This window comes from Lytechinus variegatus, chromosome 2 (assembly GCF_018143015.1).
Source record: "Lytechinus variegatus isolate NC3 chromosome 2, Lvar_3.0, whole genome shotgun sequence".
NCBI lineage: Eukaryota > Metazoa > Echinodermata > Echinoidea > Temnopleuroida > Toxopneustidae > Lytechinus > Lytechinus variegatus.
The window spans coordinates 67,240,955-67,259,819 of record NC_054741.1 but is presented as its reverse complement, the minus strand read 5'-3'; the positions used below and the strand labels follow the sequence as shown (position 1 = coordinate 67,259,819).

General features: G+C 38.6%; 1 protein-coding gene across 2 annotated transcripts; it reads right to left on the bottom strand.

The window, feature by feature from the left end:
• Positions 1-1,611: 1,611 nt before the first annotated feature.
• On the bottom strand, positions 1,612-18,846 carry LOC121408736 (protein CUSTOS-like). 2 transcript variants are annotated; one of them, XM_041600348.1, is made up of 6 exons: positions 18,713-18,846; positions 12,244-12,340; positions 11,576-11,689; positions 9,887-9,957; positions 8,724-8,859; positions 1,612-3,343 (listed from the first exon to the last, which is right to left on the bottom strand). In XM_041600348.1, exons 1-6 carry the CDS (start codon positions 18,807-18,809, stop codon positions 2,656-2,658), a joined length of 1,203 nt encoding a protein of 400 aa, XP_041456282.1. In that variant the 5' UTR covers positions 18,810-18,846; the 3' UTR covers positions 1,612-2,655. The 2 variants fall into 2 exon arrangements, with proteins under 2 accessions (XP_041456282.1, XP_041456281.1); XM_041600347.1 differs by having other exon boundaries at positions 1,616-3,346.
• Between the last annotated feature and the right edge of the window lie 19 nt (positions 18,847-18,865).

Sequence of the window (18,865 nt, the reverse complement as noted above, 5' to 3'; positions counted from 1 at the left end):
CCTTATGAGATGATATGCAACACATCCTGCAGTTATACTGTAGAAACTGTAATGTTGGCTCTATAATTAAATATATTTGAAATGCATCTTTGCTGAAGTATTAGTAGCTTTTGAAAAGGCATAATTATTCAGTAATGAGGTTTATATCCAAGAATTCAGATATGACCAAATGGGATAGAAATTAAAGGTTATTTTGAAATCAATCTGTTGGGACTAAAAATTATATTTGACCTGGCAGAAACATTACCTGTAAGAGGGAACTAACATTTAACATCTTCTGGGGGCGTTTCACAAAGATTAAGTATGACTCAGAGTTGCACTTCAATGCCTAGTTGCATGCGTTATGTAAAGCATGACTGCAATGGTCGGATCATGCTAAGAGAATACACCCTACTGCGTATTAAAGGGGAAGTTCAGTCTGACAAAAAGTTTATTGTAAAAATAGCAGAAAAAATAATAAAAAATATTGCCGAAGGTTTGAGAAAAATTCATCAAATAATTAAAAAGTTATTAGAATTTCAATTATTTGATTTGTGACGTCATATGCGAGCAGCATTCCTACATAGCGAATGGTAAAAAGACAATAAAATGCCATTTTCTCAGAAAATTGAAAATAGTTTTCACTGTACCTTTTGTATATCAATAGACAAATCAATTCACATCCGATCATGAAAAGAAAACAAAATTAAGTCATCAGGAACCATACAAAATTTGAAATTCATACATTTTACATTACATAACACATGAGGCAGCTGCTCGTTTATGACGTCACAAATCCAAAACTTTGAACTCTAATCACTTTCTTACACTTTAACGGATTTTCCTCAAACCTTCACCAATATTTTTTACTATTTTTTCTGCTATTTTTACAACAAAGTTTTTTTCAGGGTGAACTTCCCCTTTAATAAGATTGTGCATTGCATATCATTTATGCCTCAGTTAAGTGCAACTCTAAGTCAGACTTAAATCTTTGTGAAACGCCCCCAGGTCTCAGATTTGCTTCAGCAATCAAGGCAGTCCAAATTATTATTCAAGGTAGTTTCTCCACCAACAAAGAGAGAGGGAGAGAGAATAATAAGTATAAGCGAGGAAGGGAAAAGAAGAACAATGGAGAAAAAGAGGGAGTGAGAAAAGATTTAGAAAAAGGTCAGGGAATGAAAAGAGAAAAATTGCAGGACAAAAAGACATTCACGTATTGGAAAACGGACAGAAAAATGCTGAAATAGATGTTGGCCTATTTCCTAGATTTGAAATTAATTTACAAAGCAATTACTTGGTCACTGAAATTAGAATTAACCAACATTTTATTAGATTGCAGATATAGTCAAATATTTGCCCAAGTTCAGGCAGTTTTTAAGAACTCACGCAAAACATCAAATTTCTTTCTTGGTTGTAAAGATTTCTTTTACCTTTCATTGTCAACTTTAATTTTGTTCATTCTACATTACTTTAAAATATTTGTATTCTATAGGTACACAAAGTGATATGACTATCTGTTTCCCCTTTTTTCATTTCTAATCTAGCAATTTAACCAATAAAGAGAACACCCCTTGCACCTCTCCCTTCATGTGCCCCTCCCTCACTAATCCCTTCTCTCTTCGTCACTGATGCAACCTTTACCTTACACCTTTGTATCCCCCCACTCTCTTGGAATAAACTTAGTTAAAACCAGACAAAATTAGGAAAACACAACTTTTTAAAAATCCTGCTTTTTTATACCCTATCCCCCCAAAAAAAATATCAAAAAATTTGTTACCATCGCTATTCTCACTCCCACATAAGCTCTCCTTGATACCTTACTTTAAGTTGTCAGAATGAAAATGTTGAATCATCCACATAAACCATTCCCTCTCTTTTCTTCCTTACATATTGGCATGCACACATAAAATGAATAACTACAGGTAAAAGTAATCATTCATAGATATGATTTTAATCATGATCAAAACTTCAAAGAAAAATATAGTCAACTCTTTAAGACATTACAGAAAAATATCAAATTTGCTGCTATATGCCCTCGCTCTTTAATGTACTGATATCGAGTAATCAGGATGATTTGAAATTAAGAATAGAGTTCAAACCATACAGTGACTAGTTTTTATTTAAATCAGTTTCCAAAGTTCCTTGCCTTTCATATGACTTTCTTTGTAATAACCACTGGAAATTCTAGACTACACCAACACCGATAATTGGTTATTCTGACATTTCGATCTCAACATTTAATGTGCTTTGCACTGACTAATTCTTTATGAAAGTTTGAAGTTTTTGATTAATTAGACTTAGAGGTAATATTTTTGTTTATTTTTCAAAAAGATGCCTTCAAAACACTTGAAAATTTAGTGTTTGCTTATCAGAAAATAGCATTCAAAGAATACATCCTGAAAATGTTTCCTCATTCCATTCTCGAAAAGTGGTTTGGCAGGTATTAGCCTTAACTTAAGCAACATTTGCCAGTGGCAGATATAGCTGGATTAGAAAGAGATTTTAATTGATAACTTTCTTGATTACATTATTCATGATAATACACAAACAGGACAAAGACATTCAAACAACAAAGATAATTCAAGCAATTGAAGTAATGGCATAACACAATGTTAACATATAAGTTTATGAATGTGAAATTAAGTGAGCAACTAACTGAACTAAGTCTTAGACATATCAAGGATCATTATTATTACTTGTACTTGTATCCATTCTCTTTTTCTTCTTCTTTTTCTTCTTCCTACCAATCTCCACAGACAAGTCATGAGCATCTGTCTTCTTAGAAAGTTCTGAGGATCGTACAATTTCGGCAAAACAGTTCATTCTTTTCGCATCCTCAGTATTATCCTCATGAAATTCACTTGTATCAGCACTGTCTGTCTTTGTCCTTTCCACGTTTTCAACATTTCCATGAGAAAATTGGCCATCTCCATGCTCTCCTTGTTTGATTGCAGTCCTAGTTTTATCATCACCATGACCATCAATTGTATTCGTCTTCTTTCTCTTTTTCTTCTTTTCAACATTTGCATAAGAACATTCATCGTCTCCATTTTCTGTCTGTTTGGATGCAGTCCCAGTTGTATCATCAGCATGAATTCTACTTGTATCCATCTTTTTCTTTCCCCTTTTCTTCTTTTTAACATTTATATCTGAAAAACTACCATCTCCACGCTCTGACTGTTTAAGCGCAGTGCGAGTTTCAATGGGATCATCAGCTATATGGGAATCAGTGTGGTCGCTATCGCTGCTGCTATTCTGTCCTTCTTGAGGCTTATGATCATAAGATGCTAATGCTGAGAAGCTTAAGACATCGTGTCCAGATACGGCCGCTTCAAGTAATCTCTGTTCCTGAACATCTGAATCACTGCTACAAGAGAAAAAGAGAGAGGGAGAGAGAGAGAAATAGTCATTATTTTGATAAGACTAACAGTGATGATAGTGAAAAATGTTGATAATATTGTTATTGCTGGTGAAGACAATAGGGTAAAATAATAAATCTGAAGTGATAGAAATCTTTGATGAATGTATCTTTCTAACAAAAAGTTTTATAAAGGTAATACATGTATTTACATTGCAGAGAAAGTAAGAGTTTGTCCTCTCACGTTTACAATTGGAATTTTTAAATGAATTTTACTAACAATAACATCACTGAAAGTATAAAACTCATAAATCTAGAAAGGGAAATAATGGCAAATTCTTGATAGGAAAAAAATTAATCATTAGCTCATGCACTGCATATTCATGATGACCTGCATGCAACCATTTCACTGAAATTAAAAATAATCTAAAAAGATGGATCGATGTCTATGGCTCTGTCATTGCCAGACGAAGAATGTATTACACATCTGTTTTCTAAAATTTTAAAAGGATCTCTGTGATCTTTAACACCGTGACCTGGGAAGGCCCCACAGTTAAGGGAAGGAGGGCAACCACCCCTTCATTCCTCTCTCCCCCAAGTATTGAAAAAGAAAGAAACAAGAATTGAGAAAAAGGAAAAAAGAGGAGTGTAAAAAGGGAGAGGTCTTGGCTGTGCAACTCTAATAACACCTATTATACAGACATTGCCTGCCTAGAGTTTGAATATAACATTTCCTCTCCCCGACGGAGTAATATTTTTCCCAAGGGATTATATTTTGCCTGAAGCTCGCAGCGCTGAGGGAAAATATTCTCCCGAGGGATAAATATAGCTTCGGAGGGGAGTTGAAATGTTATCTATTCAAACGATAGACCAGGCAATATCTGTTATATTACATAGTCTATGTGAATTCGCCATCAGAGATTGCATTCATCGTCTGGCTCCAACCCGAAATTCTTGTTACAGCTCTGATCCATCTACGTCATAATAGAATTTTCTTTGAAAATACAAAACCAAAAGCCAAGAAGAGAAGTAATCTTATTGGAAAGAGTAAAATGAGAGGAACAATTTAAAAAAAGTTTCATCAAAATTGGTTATGAAATAAGCAAGTTATGGGAGTTTGAAAACTCTTGTTGTACTTTCTATGGGCATCCTCAAATTGGCAAACGTGCTTCAAAATGGCTGATTTTGTGGACAACTCTCCAATCACACCACGGCGGTTCCGGCACCGACGGCCCGTAGCCTACGGTATAAAAGGCGCGCGCAGCGAGTATCCACTTCATTGCCTCTCCAATCACACCATGGCGGTTCCGGCACCGACGGCCCGTAGCCTACGGTATAAAAGGCGCGCGCAGCGAGTGTCCACTTCATTGCCTGACGAAGACTAGCAGGAGCAGTCGAAACGTCGCAATTTCAGTTTGCCGCATCGTGAGACAACAGATTAATTCTTTACTCAGTTTTAGCTACCACGATGATCAACATCATCCGTACTATTGACCTTACGTATGGGCGCCCTGCCCTAAGGCTAGCACGTAGACACGAGCGCTGTTCGAAGAAACTCGCGAGATTCACCAACCACCTGACGTTCCTTACGCGCTGCATCAAGAACTCCGTCATCCCGAGAGACCTGAAGATTCGCCCGCCAGTTCCTACCAAGACAGCAAGACTCATCGCTTTGAACACCTCCCGCCGCTTTCTCCGAGAAAGAATCCGCCTGACTCGCATGACTCTGAAGAGCATCCAATCCGAAGTAGAATCTACTACCGCGAAAATCAAGGCGTCCGTCCGTTGCCGTGATGCCGAAACCATCGGCTCAGTTCGCAGAGAGGTCAACGCGATCCTCGCCTCCGCCAAACCACCGAAATCCAATGTTACACCCGGCATGCACAAAGCCTTGAAAGCGCTCAAGGAAGATAGCACCATTATGATTCTGCCAGCCGACAAAGGCCGCGCTAGCGTGGTAATGGATACCAGTACTTACCGTGATAAGATTTCCGAACTTATTAGCTCGGGTCCTTACCGCGCCTTACGAAAGGATCCTACCGATTGTCTTGCTCGCAAGCTTGCAACCATTCTCCGCGATTTGCACAAGAATGGTGATATCGACGATGCGACCTACAGGGTACTTAGACCCACGCAAAAACAGCCTCCTAGGATTTATGGCTTACCGAAAATTCACAAACCCGATGTTCCGTTACGCCCGATTGTTTCATGCATAAGCTCTTTCGCTTACAACACTTCTAAATTACTAGCCGACATACTCGCGCCGCTTGTTGGTAATAATCAACACGCCGTCCGTAACTCCGCTTCTTTTGTGGATTTCTTGCGCAATGAGACCGTACTTGAGCATGAAGTCATGGTCTCCTTCGACGTGGTATCTTTATTTACCAATGTACCCGTTGAAGCAGCATGTGATGTCGCCCTCCAGCGCCTGGAAGCCGACGCTATCTTACCCGACCGTACCGATCTTTCTCCTACCCAGGTCACTGAACTTCTTCGTTTCGTGTTGAAGTCCACGTATTTCATGTACGATGGACGCTTCTATGAACAGCAAGAAGGCGCGGCCATGGGTAGCCCTGTTTCTGCTGTTATTGCTAACCTTTACATGGAATCCTTTGAGGAGGATGCGCTTCACGCTTGCCCACCCGAATTCAGTCCGAGAATTTGGAAGCGCTATGTCGATGATACTTTCATTGTTACCGACAGGTCTACAACCGATTGCCTATTGAATTACGTGAACGCGCAGCAACCGTCTATCCGTTTCACTATGGAGAGAGAAGACAATAACCGCATTGCCTTCCTTGACACTCTTGTACACCGGGATGATGAGGGCCGCCTCACCACTACAGTGTACAGAAAGCCTACGCATACAGATCAATATTTAGCGTACGATTCGCATCACCCCCAGTCCGTCAAACGCGGGGTAGTCAAATGCCTTTATGACCGAGCATCACGCATTGTATCGAAACCACAATGCACCGCCGCTGAGAAGCAACGCATTGCTTCTGCACTCGTTTCCAATGGTTACCCGCGCTCCTTTCTCAACCGTGTAACTAAGAGAAAGAACGTCGCCGAAGAAGACATTGTGCGCTGCAAGTCTACCGTCGTACTCCCGTTTGTCGATTCTATTTCCCGCCAACTACGCCGGCACTTAGAGAAGTACAGCATACGCGCGGTTTTCAAGTCCGACACTACTATCCGTAAACAGTTAGTGCGCCCCAAAGACCCCGCGCTGCCCGGCAGACTCGATGGCGTTGTTTACAAGATACCATGTGGGGCTTGTGACAAGGTTTACATCGGGGAAACGGGCAGACCCGTTAACGAGCGAATGCTAGAACATCGCAGAGATGTCAAGCACCGACGCATAGATAGTTCGGCAGTTGCAGAGCATGCTTGGAATGCAGATCACCCTCCCAATTGGGACGAGGTAAGCTGTATAGCGCGGGATAAGCACTGGTACACACGGCGTGTTAAAGAGGCTATCCAAATTCGTCTTCATCCCAATAATGTGAACAGGGATAACGGCATTGACATCCCTGAAGAATGGCTTCCGACCATTCGCCGACATGCGCCCCCTACGACCGCCCGTAGCTCTCCGGTCGACCGCCCTCCGACGTCCGCATCCAACCCCATTAGTTTTTGCACAGCTACCGCGGTTCACTCCTCGACGTCCGCAAATTGCCCGCTTTCTACGCCGACTGCAGCCGACGGGTTTTCCCCGACGTCCGCAAGCCCCACGGCGATCGCACCGTCCGCGGCTTCTGATTGGTCGGTTGCGCCGACCAATCACACCACGGCGGTTCCGGCACCGACGGCCCGTAGCCTACGGTATAAAAGGCGCGCGCAGCGAGTGTCCACTTCATTGCCTGACGAAGACTAGCAGGAGCAGTCGAAACGTCGCAATTTCAGTTTGCCGCATCGTGAGACAACAGATTAATTCTTTACTCAGTTTTAGCTACCACGATGATCAACATCTTCCGTACTATTCTCCATTTGTTTTGTACACAAATTTTCAGATTTTCCTCATTATCTTTCAAATTGCATCTTGCCTCCTTCTGAGCACAACATATGTCATGGGAAAATATAATCCACACCATATATGTCAATGTCAGGAGGAAATATGTAAAATAAAGGGGAAAATCTGAAAATATGTGTACAAAACAAATGGAGAGTTGTCAACAAAATCAGCCACTTTGAAGCATGTTTGCCAATTTGAGGATCCACATAGTAAGTACAACAAGACTTTTTAATCATCCATAACTTGCTTATTTCATAACCGATTTTGATGAAACTTTTTTAATTTGTTCTTCTCATTTTAATCTTTCCAATAAGATTGCTTCTCTTCTTGGGTTTTGTTTTCCTTTAAGCGCGTACATCATTACACAACTTGTAAGCAGCGAGTGACGTCACCTTAGTGAATATAACGCCGCCATTGACAATAAAACGCAGTTATATTCACTGAGGTGACATCAAAACCTGAAATATAATAAATACGATCCTCGCAGCTATGGTCATGTGATGGCGTATTGACATATCACTGATTCGAATCTACCTAACCTATGTAATATAATCAAATATAGTATTTTTCTTCATTATAGAAGCAAAAGGAAACAAAATAGTAAACATAAGAAATATACAATAATTTTTTAACTTTTGGCTCCCCATAATTTTAGCAGAGTTAGACCATTGTCTAATTTAAACCTGACTTCAGAATACGGACCACTGAGTTTAATAAATATAATTTCTTATCAAGATCTTTCACAATTTCATTTGCATTAATTGCAAAAAAATATATAAAATTCGCATTTAATGGTGTTGGGGTATTGCATTGTCAAGACTGACCGACATTTGAAAAATTATCTCTGGAATCGCAGCTAAAGTAAGATTATGATCAACTGTATATATTGTTAATTTTCTTATCTTATTCAAAATATCATTGATTACTCTCCAAGTATCTTTCATGTACTATTAAATCAAATTATAATTTAGAACAGTAAAACTTCTTTTTGAGGTTGTAAAAGTGTCTTTAAAATTTTTTATTTTGACATATTTGTCACATATAACACTCCAATTATCATCAGACAGAGATGTTCAAAGCATTTTACTAGCCCAAGGATTTCATGATTTCTATAATTTTTATTTGACTATGATTTCATCAAAGGAATGCGTTCAATAAAGAATTGACACAAATATTCCAAAATCACTGCATAATGTGTAGAAGTGTAGGTCTGTCCAGTCGGTTGACCCAAATTCATTTTCCAGTCTACTTTGATTTTCAGAAGTATATTTTCTTACTAATTTGATAGATGAGGTGCATGAATTAGAGTATAAACCATAATGATAAAACCTCTAGGAGTATAAGATCAGAAACAAACAGTTATCAAGTCACCTGTCATCATCAATGTTGTTGTTTAACTTTTTGGTGTTACGTCCAAGCCTGGGTCTTTTTCTCTTCTTTGGAGGTTCAGGCTCACAGGGGTTGAGATCAGGTGCACAGCATGATGAAGAAAATAACCGTAATGTATCTATGCAAAAGAAAACTTGTTAATTTGTTACCGCTGGCTGATTGTGGTTTGGAAAGGACAGGGCAACTTATTTGGAGGAGATCTGAAGTGGTTTATTTTTTTAAGTGAAAAAGAATGAATATCATCAATATCAATCTAATCAAGCAATGCTCCTTGTGTTATTCCAAAAGGAATAAGAAAGAAGAAACAACTCATGAGTACAACTTAAATACCAATTAATAGACTGAAGAAATAAAGATAAAAGTTTACTTATTTTAATGGCTTTTTATAAAGTAGGTTTTTACATTACAAAAATATTATCTGCTATGTCTCATAAGGGTATGTAGCATATGACAGTACAGTGTATTGGATCAAGCAAAGTTATTACATTAATAGCAGAGGTGTAATTTTCAGTACTGCAGCAAGGTTTCAAATTAAAATGAACAGACATATGACTCCATAGGGTTAATTAGTTAAATGAAATCTTAACTTGCAATATATTTTTCATTAAAGGTCACGTCCACCTCAGAAAAATGTTGATTTGAATCAATAGAGAAAAACCAGACAAGCACAATGCTGAAAATTTCATCAAAATCGGATCTAAAATAAGAAAGTTACATTTCAAAGCTTCGCTTATTTTTAACAAAATAGTTACATGAACGAGCCAGTTACATCCAAATGAGAGAGTCGATGATGTCACTCACTCAATATTTCTTTTGTTTTTTATTGTTTGAATTATACAATATTTCAATTTTTATGAATTTGATGATTAGGACCTCCTTGCCTGAAGCGAGAAAATAAAAACATTTCATATAATAAAATACAAAAGAAATAGTGAGTGAGTGATATCATCAGTTCCCTTATTTGGATACCCAGATGTGCATATAACCGTTTTGTGAAATGAAGCGAAAGTTTAAAATGTCATAACTTTCTTATTTTACATCCAATTTTGATGAAATTTTCAGTGTTATGCTTGTTGGATTTTTCTCTTTTTATTCAAATCAAATTTTGGTAGGGGTGGACTTGTCCTTTAAAAATATGCAATCACCCTCTTCATTTCTTCTGGATTTATCATCATCAAATATCCTCTCCTTTTTTGACTTGGTCATCTTGAGTTGTCTGTAATTGAAGCAGAATATTGAATAAAGAGAGAGAGGGAATAGAACGAGGAAGAGAGAAAGAGAAAGCAAGAGAGCAAGATAAAAATAGCAGGGCCCGCTGGGAGAACAGTTTTCGGAACTGAAGTGGCTACCCTGGGTAAATATGCCGCTATTATTATTATTATTATTATTATAGAAGAGAAGGCAAAATATGAAATTAAGTAACATGTCTGGAAATTCAAATTACAAGACTTATCAAGCAATACAAACAGATTCAATATGATTTTTTTCACCTGGGACTTTATGAAGGGACAAGTCTATTGCTAGCCTTTCCAGTGTCCAGCAGACATCATATAATTGATTCTAGGACATCTACCCCCTGGACATCTACCCCCGGACATCCACCCCCCGGACATCTACCCCCGGACATCCACCCCCTTAGGACAAGTACCCCCTAGGACAAGTACCCTCTAGGACATCCACCCCCCGGACATCTACCCCCCGGACATCTACCCCCCGGACATCCACCCCCCGGACATCCACCCCCCGGACATCTACCCCCTGGACATCCACCCCCGGACATCCACCCCCTTAGGACAAGTACCCCTAGGACAAGTACCCTCTAGGACATGTACACCCCGGATATCTACCCCCTCATCTTTAAATTGATTTTGAATTGATAAGATATATATTTTTGCTCGTCTGTGAGCGATCATAACGAACGAGCAATTTTGACAAAAAAATGACAGGGGGTAGATGTCCGGGGGGTAGATGTCCTAGAGGGTACTTGTCCTAAGGGGGTGGATGTCCGGGGGGTAGATGTCCTAGAGGGTACTTGTCCTAAGGGGGTGGATGTCCGGGGGGTAGATGTCCGGGGGGTAGATGTCCGGGGGGTGGATGTCCGGGGGGTGGATGTCCTAGAGGGTACTTGTCCTAGGGGGTACTTGTCCTAAGGGGGTGGATGTCCGGGGGGTGGATGTCCGGGGGGTAGATGTCCGGGGGGTGGATGTCCGGGGGGTAGATGTCCGGGGGGTAGATGTCCGGGGGGTAGATGTCCGGGGGGTAGATGTCCGGGGGGTGGATGTCCGGGGGGTGGATGTCCTAGAGGGTACTTGTCCTAGGGGGTACTTGTCCTAAGGGGGTGGATGTCCGGGGGGTGGAAGTCCGGGGGGTGGATGTCCGGGGGGTAGATGTCCAGGGGGTAGATGTCCGGATACGCATATAATTATCTAAAATCTTATGAGCTCCTGATATTTGAGGCTGTAACATCAGAGATATAACAACTGAGGAACGGCGAGAACAAGATGTCACAAAGACTTCTAGATTCTGGCAGAGACAGAAAACCATTAATGAGCATGATTATACAACAATGCTGGATTAACAAACCAATCAGGATACTTCGATGTGTGATGGTTATGCTGAAGTCTCAACAAATAAAAAATCTATATTGTTGTTCATAATGTATGTAGAAAAGGAAACCCTCTGTTCAGTTCTGATTCAGAAATATAAAAAGGGTTTATTCTATTTCCTTTATTTCATTCTGGTCTTTGACCAGTTCAAGTAGAGTTTCAAAAACAATATGAGTGTGTGTGTGTGTGTATTATTGTATCATAATACAATAAAAAAAAAGTACATACTCATCTAAAACACTTGATAACTTCTTGGCCAAATAGCTCCTGAATTCTGGTGTAGTTTTCAAACTTTTATAATCTTCTCCAAATTGTTCCGGAGCATCATGATAAATCATCTCCCTGAAAAATGCAAAGATTCCAAAGTATACGTGTATAAACTAATGTAAAGCTTTTGAAGTACTAATTTCTGTCAAAGGGAAACAAAAAATATTAATATCAAGACAATCACACTGAAAATAGAACATATTGGTAGTTTTAAGACCAAAGATCGAAGTTGAATTGTTCACCATCATTATATTTGATTTTTATAATTAGCATGACAAATATGAAATTTACTATCTATAAATAAAACAACCTAAATTAATGACAAAAATAATTCAAACAGAAACTTTGTCTGATAAATTGTCTTAATGTTTCTCTTTCTTTGTGTGTTCCAAAATATCTATTCAATGAAGATATCTGTTGAAATTAATTGGAATATCCAAATTACTATTCACTGGCAGACAAATATAATAGTTAAAAAAGTACATAAACACGATGAAATAACGAAGTATGTTAAATAAGTATATATTCTATTCACATTGGTGTTGAGCTTTAATAATTTGTATACCGGTAATAAATCTTTTTCCTATAGACAGTCTCCTGGACACAGTTAATACTGTAATTCAAGTTACCTGACACTCGGTTTCTTGACTTTGGATGATATGATCTCTCCGGCACTAGTTTTACTTCTTGCCTCGTTTGTCTCAAATATTCTGCCTTGAACTCCATCTGGAGAAAATAATAATTTGAAATTATATGCTTGCAAACTCATGCAGGACTGTGTGCAGTAGCGGACCGTGACCCGGAGGAGACAAAGCATGGGGGGGCACTGCATTGTTTGTGAACAATGCTGTGCCCCCCCCCCAATGCTTTGTCTCCTCCGGATCACGGTCTGCCACTGACTGTGTGAGTGATCATCAACAAACACAGAGTGAAAAATGATTTGTAGAAAAAGCATAGGAACTTCACAATACATGTAAACCTCTTAAGGTGAAAAAGAGGAATTTCCATATGAATGAAAAACATGTGTCTCATGCATGTATTGCTTAGCGCTGAGAGGCAGCTTGCACAACCTTCTCTGAATTCATCTGAATTTTACTATATTTCTTCTATACGGATGAGTGTTCTTTTTTAAGTGTCAAGTTATTATGTACCATAGATTCAACTAGACCAAGATTGAGCATTTCTGGTGCTGTTTTGATGATCTTTTTTCAAATTTGATTTTTGGCTTTCTTGCTGTGTGCACTATTAAGTATGGTAGACATCTTATCATGTACTTCATTCAAGGTATGTAGTTATTCAAGTAGTATTTAAGATCCAGACATGAATGGAATGTTGGAGCAGCTAAATGGCGACAATGAAGCTGCACAGTCATCTATTGTTGGTTATATTGTTATTCAGTGTCTGTCCACCAGATACTAATTCTAAAGATATTAGGTTCAGTCTTTGTGGGAGGACTGAATGGTTGTCAGGAGGGCATGTGAAGTGCAAGTATATTGGAAAGTCAATTAATTACTATAGTAATTCTTGTGCTTCTTTTAGAATATCCCTATTGCTCCTTGCAGGTGATATTCACCCAAATCCAGGCCCTGATCCTCTTTCCAGTAGTAACAAGGGTGGTGAAAATAACACAGAAATAAATCTGAATTTGATTCCTAATAAGTGTCAGTATGTGTATACTAGGGACAATCTTTTAGAGTTGAATTGTGCTTATCGACTCCCCAATGATGTCTGGGCAAACATTCGTTCCCTTGGTCTGGGGCGTTCTTGTAACTATACAAGGCGTGGAAGAAAAGGTGGGACCAAGGCAAAAAAGAAAAGAGAAGCTCCAACCTTAGGGGTTGTTGACACTGGTTCCCTTAAAGAATGTAAGTTATGCTTAGTTAATACTAGATCAGTGTGCAACAAGACAGATGTTGTTATTGATCACCTAATTGAACATGACATCGACATTATGTGTTTAACAGAGACCTGGTTATCAGACACAGAAAAACATAAAAAGACAATCGGTGAATTAACACCACCTGGATTTAATCTAATTCATGTACCTCGCTCCATTCGTAGCGGTGGAGGAGTTGCCATTATACACCATTCTTCAATCAAGAGTACATTTATGCAAATGGAACACACTGCATCCAGTTTTGAGTGTATGAGTGTTTCTATGAAGTTTGATGGAACAAAATTTCCCATTATGCTTGTTGTTATCTATAGACCACCGTATAGTCAAAAGAATAAAGTGGGGTTTAATGTCTTTATTGATGAATTTTCTGATTTTCTAACGTCCTTATTGTCAACTTCAAGTAAGTTGATTGTTGTTGGTGATTTTAATATTCACTGGGATAATCCTGCTAATCAAGAGAACAAAAAGTTTTCTGACTTACTTGAGTCTTTCAACTTAAAACAGCACGTAAATGAATCTACTCATGAAACTGGTCACATTATAGATTTTGTGATTACACGTACCGATGAGGAGCTTATCAGAGCTCTGGAGGTGTCATCTTTTCTTACTGATCATGCTGCAATACACTGTAATTTGAAATTAACTAAACCTATGAGAAACAGAAAGGTCATTTCATACAGGAAGTTCAAAACCATTGATCATGAAAAGTTGGCTGTTGATATTCTTACCTCAGATCTTCTCTTACATCCTACTTCTGATGTCAATACTCTTGTCAATCAATATGATTCTTGTCTTCAATCTATCTTGGACAAACATGCTCCATTAACAAAAAGTAAAGTAACAATCCGACCGAGGAATGTCTGGTATACATCTGACATAGCGGAAGCAAAACGCTTACGTAAACGACTTGAGCGTCGTTGGCGAGCTGAGAGAACAGACATAAATAGAGAAAAATTTACTAAACAGCGCCTCTTAATTTGGCATATGATAAAAGATGCCAAAGCAAAGTACTTGAAGGAACAGCTGTCCAATTGTAAATATAGTGGACAGTTTTACAGAGTTATTGATAGTGCTCTTCATCAAAAGAACAAACCAAAACTGCCGGAACATATATCTCAATTAGACCTAGCAGAACGTTTCAGTAATTTCTTCGTATCAAAAATATCCACTATCCGGGATAATTTAGACTCAATGCAGGGTACCTTATCTCATAGTGTTGAAGAATGTGATTCCTCACATACAGCTACTCCTAAAATGAAAACATTTGAAATGACAACTGATAAAGAAGTTAAGGATATTGTGACCTCTTATCCTGCTAAATCGTGCTCATTAGATCCAGTTCCAACCTGGGTTCTTAAGAAACATATGAATCTGTTGCTTCCAATAATCACAAAAATTATCAACATTTCTCTTGAAACTGGTAATTTTCCTCATGATTTCAAGCAAGCACTTGTCACTCCTCTCTTGAAAAATCCATCGTTAGACTCAGAGGAATTAAAAAACTATAGACCTGTCTCAAATTTAAAGTTTGTGTCAAAGATATTAGAAAAGGTTGTTGCTGTGCGTCTCACCAACTATTTCTTGGATAATGAATTGTTTGAACCTTTCCAATCTGCATATAGGAAATGTCATGGGGTAGAAACTGCTTTGGTTCGTGTATCAAATGATATTCTTCGTGCTGTTGATGACAAGAAGGCTGTTTTCCTCCTTCTGCTTGATCTTTCGTCAGCATTTGATACTGTTGACCATGATTTGCTATTGGATCGGTTGAAATATTGTGGCATAGAAGGAGTTGTTCTTGATTGGTTTTCATCTTATCTTCATGATAGATCACAGGTTGTCAAGATTGGTGAAAATATGTCGTCTCCTGTTAAACTTCCTTTTGGAGTGCCCCAAGGTTCAGTTCTCGGGCCGTTGTTTTTTGCCATCTATTCCAGTCCTCTTGCAAAAATTGCGCATAAACATGGCATAGACATTCATATGTATGCGGATGATACACAGTTGTATGTGTCATTTGATCCAACTGACCCTGCTAGTGAGTTGTCTGCCAGGCTTCGTTTACAAAATACAATAGATGATATGCGGTCATGGATGATAAAGAATAAGTTGAAATTAAATGAAAGTAAAACAGACTTGTTGATTATTAGTTCTAAATCACAAAGTCATTTGATTAAGGACCGGACTATACAGGTTGGGGACTCCTTGATTAAAGCCTTGTCATCAGTTCGAAATCTCGGTGTCGTATTTGACGAACATATGTCTATGGATGCACAAGTAAAGAAAATATGTCAATCAGTATACTATAATATTCATAATGTTAACAGCATGAGGAAAGTCCTTGACCATAAGTCTGCTGCTATGCTTATACACTCATTTGTACTATCTCGATTAGATGTTGGAAATGCTCTTCTTTTTAATATAACCTCACGCAATGTTAATAAACTTCAGTATGCTCAGAATACAGCTGCCAGGGTTTTAACTGGTACATCAAAATATCAACACATCTCACCAATTCTCCAAAAGTTACATTGGTTGCCAATCCGGAAGCGTATAGAATTTAAAATACTTCTTCTCACTTGGAAAGTGTGTAATGGTTTGGCACCAAAATATCTACAAGAGCTTGTCACGCCTTATGCACCAGCTAGAAGCCTGAGATCATCACACCAGCAACTTCTTAAGACTCCCAAGACACGTGTTGCATATGGTGCACGAGCTTTCTCTGCCTCAGCACCTTCTCTCTGGAATAATTTGCCATTAAATTTAAGAATTATACAATCACTGGAGACCTTTAAATCAAAACTGAAATCTTATCTTTTCTAACAGTATTAGTTATTGGCACTTTGACACTCATCCAAACTTTCTCTTTCTTTTCTTGTGCGCCTCGGAATAGAATATTTCTAGATAGATGGCGCTATATAAATGCCTATTATTATTATTATACAACTTAGCTATCACCATTTTCACTTCACCCTACTTTCTGCACTTGACTTGGATGGACACAATACATTAGGTGTAACCAAGCACTGGCATTATATCTACTAGATGCTGATATTTTACTTTTCTTATCTGGATCTACAACGCTGCACCAACTGGTGCAACTGGTGAGATAGACAGGACTAACCGTCGTTTCTTGGGGTTTCTTTAACAATTTCTAACATTTTACTATAATCTCCGTTCACAGACAGTAGTGTGTTAGTGCGAGCTAATACCTTGGTCACATTTGTTCTACGGCGGCCGTACGGCAAGTCGAAAACAGTCGTTTTATTCATTTTTATTCAGACCACCTACATGCTGGTACAAAAAAATGTTAAAACGGCTGTTTTCGACTCCCCGTACGGCCGCCGTAGAACAAATGTGACCAAGGTATAAGACTGCGCTGATTCTTTTTAACCGCACGTAGAATAGATCTTCCACAGCACTGTACATACTCCAGCACAATTCTACAAGTACGATGATACACCAACCTGGTGGACTGTACTTTAGCGGATGATGATGAGCCCGCATACGTGTTTTGTATAGATTTTTATCTTTTTTTACTAAGTGTAAATGACATAATATCATCTTTAACGATAGCCCACATTTTCTTTAGACTCTACGCTTTCTTTTATACTACTTAAATTTAAAAACAAATACCGAAAATATATGTTATCGATGATTTATTCCTTACTTTTTAAATTAATTGCTGGAGATGCAAAACTGGCAGATGTGTTTTGCTGCCTCTACGTTCGTTAAATATATCTAGGCTTTCCCATTAGAATTTTTGATACTTTCCTGGGCAATCACAACGCACGCTCTATCAATTAGCGATTGAAGGTAAGCACAACAGCACAAATCGCGATCTAAGGCAACTGGTTAAGACGTCTGTAAGGATGATGACATCATTCAAGATTTACAACAACCAACGCGGAGGATCAAGGATGACTCTGTTTTGATCATCATTTGAAGGGAATTAGCAGGCAACTGCCGTCTACGGTACGAAATTTCTTAATTTTACATGTTTTCTTGTCAAGTTGGATGTAATTTCTTTTTCAAAAACCTGATATTTTATGTAAAAAAAGATAAAAAATTGTGTTTCTGCAGAATGTTATATAACTAAATAAAGTTACTGCTAATATGCTGGCTTTACATATGGGCCTCCAACATGTTCACGCTTTTCAGTCTATATGTATTGGTGAGTGGAGAAAACGTTATAATATAGTTCAGCGGAACAACCAAATACAGAGACTGAAGCTTTTGGTCTACTGTGACGACTGTTGTGTTGAGAGAGCTAGTAGTACTAAGTAGAGCACAAAATAACTAGTCATAATTCATATTGTAGGCTAGACCAAAAGCTTCAGTCTCTGTTATTTTGGTTGTTTAGCTGAACTACGTTGGCTTCACTCACCAAATACAGAGACCTAAGTTCTAGCGCAATCTGTACAGGGGACTCGAGCTGGATGGCCATATGTTTATGTACTAAGTTTGGATAAAACAGAGAAGTGAAGTTGCGCGACAGCTGAGGTAAGTCACTGTTTTTGTTCCTTTTAATTTGATTTTTTCCCCATCTTTTGTCAATTAATACCGAGAGGGAATATTAATTTGCATTTTGGTCACATTAATTTTCAAAATTTTGTTTCATTAAAGACAAAAATTGAAGAGCCCCGACGAGGGGATTCTGCATTGTAAGTCCCCTAGGTAAATAATGGTGGCTCCACGATAGCGAGCCGTCTGTGTGTGAGGAGAAATAAAAAAAAATTAAAAACTCTAAACAGAGCTGCTGCCAGCTGTCTAATTGTAGGCCAGCACCAGTGGCTCTTCAGTCTTTTAAATCTTCGACTTCATGCCATGTCATTGACAGCATGGACCTATCCACATCCAGAGCCGGGCAGAGGATCCTACATGGATAGGTCCATGCATTAACACTGACAGGAGAACTTGAACTTTGAACTTGATTGAATAAATACCTTTTGGCCCCGATTGGGGCAAATAAAGGCTCAAACATTTGAACAAAAGTAACATATTTACAAATGGGTAATATACATACTACATGGAAGAACTCGACTGACAGAATCACAGGCATGACCGATGACAGGACACGGATTTAATCGAATGGGATCACACTTAATTTTATTACAAATTCGTTAATTAGTTTCAAGTCAATTTCGCGAGGAATGTAATTAATAATTTCACAGATCACGGTGTCATTATATAAAATTTATCACCTCTACTATTATGTTCCCAAACAGCATCCATTAACCGCTGATTTTCACCCTCATCTTCTGAAGATGATGAACTCGCATCACCCACGTGTGCAGACATCTTTGTAAACAAATCCTGATGAAAGATGGGCCGGAGGCCGAGGGGATTTTACAGAG

What these genes read in the sequence shown, in the direction of transcription:
- LOC121408736 (XM_041600347.1), bottom strand. Translation starts at nt 18,809, where the DNA reads ATGTCTGCACACGTGGGTGATGCGAGTTCATCATCTTCAGAAGATGAG. An exon ending in GTCAAGAAACCGAGTGTCAG is followed by an intron (nt 11,690 to 12,243) that starts GTAACTTGAATT and finishes TGCATTTTTCAG; the next exon opens with GGAGATGATTTATCATGATG. An exon ending in ATCCAGAAGAAATGAAGAGG is followed by an intron (nt 8,860 to 9,886) that starts GTGATTGCATAT and finishes TCTTTTGCATAG; the next exon opens with ATACATTACGGTTATTTTCT.